Source organism: Aspergillus terreus, genomic scaffold (genome assembly GCF_000149615.1).
Source record: "Aspergillus terreus NIH2624 scaffold_10 genomic scaffold, whole genome shotgun sequence".
Taxonomy (NCBI): Eukaryota; Fungi; Ascomycota; class Eurotiomycetes; order Eurotiales; family Aspergillaceae; genus Aspergillus; species Aspergillus terreus.
The window spans coordinates 1,581,755-1,587,754 of record NT_165933.1 but is presented as its reverse complement, the minus strand read 5'-3'; the positions used below and the strand labels follow the sequence as shown (position 1 = coordinate 1,587,754).

The following is a 6,000-nucleotide window of genomic DNA, read 5'->3' as shown; positions in this document are numbered from 1 at the left end:
AAGTCAGTAATATTATACTCCGGGAAGAGAACTATAGTGGTACGGGTGGCGGCGAACCCGCACCCCATCAAAAATTCCGTCCGCACACCCATCTGACTTTGGAGGACATTTACCAGCGCACCGCACGAGCGATCGCGATCAAAATCAAACAGAAGGGAAAGAAATGGCCGCCGAGGAAGGGAGCCAAGTTTCAGCGCGCCCGGCCGCCGGGAAGCCCAAAAGTAACGGGTGGGAAGCGGGCAAATCCAGCGGACGCGGACCCCAAACCCTAGCGCCCATACCAATCCGCCGAACCCGAATGGTAGCGGAGGGCCGCTACCCCGGGGCTTCTGGGGTAGGGCATTGTTGTGGTATTTTTGACAGGCTAAGGCCCCAGGATGACCGTTTAAGATCCTAGAGACTGATATAAAGTAAGACAGAATTAAGGTTTGCGGGAGATCTATAGAGGTGGGGCTCTGCGTTAGTGAATAGGGACCCGCATCCGCCTATGGAAAACGTCTGCAGATCGGTCCCTATCAAAGTAATGTAGGAGTTCGGTCAGCATATCTAAATAGAATAACCGTCCTACTGGCGATTATTCGGGTCATGTCTAATTTCCAGTCATGACTGAAAAGTGCCCTAGGATTCCACCGGCCGGTTCACTTCTGAGATAGTCATATAATCGCTATGCTGGGGGTACTGCGCGCCTACAATAAAGTAAAAAACCAGAACTAGCACGGAAAAGAGAATAAATTGCTAATGCCTGCCTTACTTCGGAATCGAATATTACAAGGGGCGGATCCATGCGTATGGCTTTTGTCGTTTCCGGTTCTCTTTTTCCTCTTTGATGACCTCTGCAGGAATCTGGCAGTAATAGTAAGAGTGAAAAATCATGTGCAGGCAGTCGGCGTAATTGAGGAGCAAAAGCCTTAATCGTGCCTTCGTCCAGGCGAGGTCGATTATATTGCTTACGATCGCGACAGATGAGTTCGTACATCCGCTTCTCGATCTGCTGAATATACTGGATCAGCCGGGCTTTCTGCGGTTCGATTCCCTCTTCATCGGAGGTTTGCTCATCATTTTCGGCCGGAGGCTCGGGCTCAGTGTCAGAGTAATAGTCCGGGTAGGAGGAGGGATGGCGACGACGCTGGACGCACTGCCGACGGTGGTGAAGAATCTCATATTTATATAGAGCGGGATGGAGCTTCCGGCTACACGCGGAGATCGACCATGTCTCAACCGGACCAGTGATCGGATCAAATGGATTCTGGATCCGCTCCTGATTCTCAAAAATTACTCGCGAAGATTGGTGTACCGGTCGTTGGGGCGGCCTATCTGGCGACGTCCATTGGCTCTGTAGGTCGCGTAGGGTCTGATAGAGCTCGGGATCTGATAGATGCAGAAGGCGCTGTTCAGGTTCAATTGTATAGTCAAGATGGGCGAGAGAGGGCTGCGATGGGCTCCAACCGGTCGTCGGATGATGCTTGATATAGGACGCCGGAAAGGGGCGGTCAAACACATTCAGCTCGTGGTAGTACAGATCCATCCCGCGATGCACGCTGGACCACCACATCACCTGGCCACTCTCCTTCGACTTTCGCATGAAGCTATTGTTCTGAGGATAGGGAAGCATCCAATGGCTCTGAATAAAGGAATCTTTTAGACCCTGTTTCCACTGACGAGCGGCGTCCTTGCCTTGGATCAGGGTAATCACCTCGAAGCTCTTTTGATAAAGAAGTCGGTAGGGCTTGTGATCCCATCCTTTTCGTTCGAATCGGCCATCGCGCCACTCCCATAGCCATGTAAAAAGGACATTAATATGTTTGACCGCCATGCGGTTCCCCGACGCAATATAGGGCGGACAGTGTTGGGTCTGCAGCGCGCCTTTGAGACTCGGCCAGCAGAGCGGGATCTCTCCCGCTAACGCTGCGCTTACGGATTCAGGCTTTAGAAGCCGTTTGATCTGCGTAAAAACATCCTTGCGAAAGGCCCGCAAACACAGCTGCCGCAGATATTTCTGCAGATAGTCTTGGCACGTAGGAATACTGCTAAACTCGGTCATCCACTGGTGGATCTGGCTGATGCGAATGAAGTCCGTGCGAACATCCCGCACCTGGGAATAACGCGCGTGATACGCGGCTTGGAGCGACGGGTTGTTGAATTGGCATGTATTGCGTGGCCGGCTGTCGGAACACCATCATCTCCCAATCCTATCTTCTCCAGGAACCAGCCGTACCCAAATTGCTTGCATATTTCCGCTGGAAGCCCAGCCCCTCGCACCGCCGAAGACCGTTCCGGCTGGGGTGGGAATCCCGGGCGAAACCAGACATCGCGCCAACAGCCGGAGACCCGCTCCAAAAGGCCGCCGGAGTAGGAGAATGGAAGGCAGCGGAGGAACATTAACATGACCCGGGTATGCTCCCAGGTCACAAAATGCCCGGTCATTTAACGCTGTACACCATTTCAAACCCAACACAAAACTTGTTGATATTCCCATCGGAACCAGCGACAGAAGCGTCAAGGTCGGCAAAGCGTAGTAACTCTCGACCCGATCTCCCGAACCCAGAAATCGGGTGGTAGACTGTTGCCGGGTCTGAAATTCGTGCAGAATCTGGACAAAATAAAGCGTGAGAGACCCGGTGCTCTTCGCGCAGGCCAAAGACCTTAGGGACCGATCCTTGTAACGCAGCATGGCACCGTTGCTTTGTGGTGAGATAGGCCCGGTTGAGCGCGATCGGATTATGGCTAAGACCACCGCCAACGGTCTGCCACGTCTTGCGAAGCTGGGGATCCAGCGCCAAGGTCTCCGTTGCAGTATTGGTAAATGGATATGTATTGCCGGCGGCGAAGACCTCTTTCACACTAGCGTAGAATTGACTATAATAGAGACCGGCCCGCCGCTGCGGTGATGTTCGCCGGTGTCTCTAACGTCAGGCTGCCGGTGTCTTCTAGCATACTGATTGGGTAGAAGTGCTGCAGAGCATGGGGCGCGTCCGCTGGCTGCTTGCTATGGATCCACTGGCTATACGCGTTCAGGCAACAACGCCGCCAGAGTAAAGATTGCGGCGGCCTCTCTCGCTCGCTCGCCGTGGTTGGGCAGGTTTCTTTTCCAAGGTCGTAGAAGAACGGCTCAGCGAGATAGTCCTCATTAATAGCGTTCTGCCAGTGTTGTTGAAAGCCCGCCATGAGATCGGCTAATGTGTCTGCCTTAGTCAAGGTCTTTAGGTTTTTCCCCTCGATCAGAATCTTGAGATCCTGAAACTGGTGGAATCCGGGGCGGTGGGTCGCCTCTAGAATCTGTTCCCAGATCGTAGGAAGCGCCTCGGGAGGAAGAAAGTAGGCAAGGAGCTGCTCGCGGGGGATGGGATCCACTCGCTGGGACCGCATTTCTACTCCCCGGGCGGTTGCGTTCAGCCGGCTATGGTCAAAGCTAGAGGGGTAGTGCTGGATTAGGTCGCCGGAATAACACCGATTGATGATTGGGAGGAGGATTTCGTCCGTCCATTGCTGGAAATCCTGGTCTAGCAGACGGCTGGATTGCTGATCTTCCCGGTACAGTCGGGGAAAGAGCAGATACAGAGAGAGATCTTCGAATCCAATCAGACGACCAAAGGTATAGTGCGGGACTTGATGGACCGGCCGGCGAACATGGTGGGCCTGCCCGGTGGAGTCGAAATACTGGACTGAAACCGGATCTATATGCAGGCTGGACTGGAGGTCGGACACCGCCATCTGCGTAGGATGCCATCGGATCCCCCGACGAGCTACCGCCAGACTACTGACAAACCCACCCACGCTATCGATATCAACAGTCACGCCCAAGGAAGGATCGGGACGATGGTCGGCTGCCACGCAGAGATGCGTTGGGGATTCATCGGGCTTGTGAGGATCGATGCCGCAGTAGATCTGTTGTTTTCGTGCCTTGGTGACTTGCTGGGCGAGATTGGACTCGCGGGCCGCGATTGTAGCCGAGCCCAGCACATCCGGGAAATCGCCAGCGATATTAATCTGGTCCACATACTCCCCCAGCCCGGTATGAACCGAATGCGTCTCTTGGTGCGCCGCGCAGGCCTGCTCATGGCACTCCCGACAACAGCCGTGATGCTGATATAGCTGGTCGGCCAGCACGCGTGCCAGCGTGCAAACATCCTCGCCATCCTCGGCAGCCGCTGGGGCAGGGCTTCCGGTTTCTAAATTTGATAGATCACCCTCGAGGTGCTCACTGTGCGTCGGTCGGGACTGTTCGGGAAGGTTAGGGGTAGGACTAGCGGCAGGTTCGAGACTGTTAAGCTCTAGAGGCGGCTCGTCAATTAGGATAGAGCTATCTTCGAGCTCAAGAGGAGCTGGATCAGGGCTTAACGGCGGGAGCAACTCTTCCAGTTCATGGGTCACCGACAACGCCGCTATGCCAGGAACAAGAGCGATCGGGCGTTCACCAGTTGCAGATGGACCGGCCGAGTAGTATTCATCAAAGAAGGTGTTGCGTTTAGCCGCTTGGGCGGCTTGTCGCTGATTTCGTTGTCGTGTTATCTTCGCGGCCTGTCGCTCTTCTGCAGACTGATACTTGGGGGGCCGACCGCGCTTTCGGGTGGAAGTAGAGTTAAGGGGAGACATAATAACGGAAGAATCACTAGAACCGAAGCCTAAGAGAGGGGAGAGAAAGTAGGCGGCGCTATAAGATAGAGAGATTTCAAGTGCCTTGGTCGTCGAAAGTTGAAATAAGAAAAAGGGGTAACAGGATGAATAGGTCGGTTTCTATTCTGTCTCGAAGATGATCTTAAAACAACGCATTATTACAACCTTCCCTAGCCAGGCAACCGATAGCAAGGTTTTCGGACATGACCGAAAGTCTTACACTTCCCTTATAAGTAAACCAGTGTCAGAATGTGCAAAGCATAGCGGTTGAAAGAAGCAGTGTACAGTATGCCAGGAAGTAGAGGTGATTAGAATATAAAACCAAAATAGGTCTAGTGTTGAGGACAAATCTGAAAGTAGTTTAGTGTTGAGGAATTTAATCGAAAAAGGCTTAGTTTTGAGACGTTAAGTCGAGCGGGATGATTAAGTAATCTTCCACCCGGAAAACCTCAAAAGTTGCCAACTTTGGCTAACGATTCCACGCGAACGGAAGAAGATATTAAAATTCTGATTGAAGGGCAGGATTGTGCATTAGCTACTCTATACCTCAGCGAATTTTTACATGGCATCGACGTTGTTGGGACTCTAAGTCTAGTCGGCAAACACCCTATGGCGTGTAACCAAGGTATGTAGCATTTACGTAGCGGCAGAAATATCCGGGAAATTTTGATTTGTAGACCAGGCCAGACCCGTTATTAGGTTTAAAATTGACTTTCAACGACTTTGAGTAAAGTTGAACTCTACTCTAAACTTACTAATCGACGATATGTTTAACCGCCCCCTGAAAATATGTACTTACTGCATGCAGTCGTAAACCGGCTGGAGCTAGATGCTTCTAACAAATTTTTTTTAACGCTGTAATTATACATACACAGTGGAGGCTATTACAGAGTCCGGTGCTTCCCATACACCTTTTTAGTAACTAACATGGTTCCTTCTGATTCGGTCATTAAGACTCGTTAATGTACACTCGTATTACCGGGTTTGTACTCTATTACCTAGTTGGAACCATACGTTTAATGTCACAGGGTGGAGGAAGTATGCCATTGATAACCCTCTTAACATAAACTGAATTTCCGTCCTTCGAGCTGTCCAATCATTAATTGCAAGTAGCGCTTGATTGATCAATTCACACGCTAAACGTGAACTTGTTGCCATGTTGGATAGGGGCAGATTCCATAGGAGTGCGGACCGCTACTAGGAATTTGTCTACTTTGTCTGTTGACCATTACAGCTTCAGGAGGAAGGCAAAGGTACGCTAGTTATGAAGGTCCTCGTACAGGAAGAAAACATCCTCATGCGAGATAGCCACCACTTATATTAAGGTTTATATAATGCTGCAGCCCGGAGGGACAGGCATCTCCTGCAAATCGAAGAATTGCGGTA

General features: G+C 51.5%; 2 protein-coding genes across 2 annotated transcripts; both read right to left on the bottom strand.

Annotated features, from left to right (window-relative positions):
- Nucleotides 1–618: 618 nt before the first annotated feature.
- On the bottom strand, nt 619–2,041 carry ATEG_07400 (uncharacterized protein; the record flags this gene model as incomplete). Its single annotated transcript, XM_001210086.1, has 2 exons — nt 619–710; nt 952–2,041. The coding sequence occupies 2 exons, from the start codon at nt 2,039–2,041 to the stop codon at nt 619–621; spliced, it is 1,182 nt and encodes a 393-aa protein (XP_001210086.1).
- Nucleotides 2,042–2,856: 815 nt separating this feature from the next.
- ATEG_07399 (uncharacterized protein) lies at nt 2,857–4,593 on the bottom strand (the record flags this gene model as incomplete). The annotated part of the gene is made up of 1 exon (XM_001210085.1): nt 2,857–4,593. One exon carries the CDS (start codon nt 4,591–4,593, stop codon nt 2,857–2,859), a length of 1,737 nt encoding a protein of 578 aa, XP_001210085.1.
- Nucleotides 4,594–6,000: the final 1,407 nt, after the last annotated feature.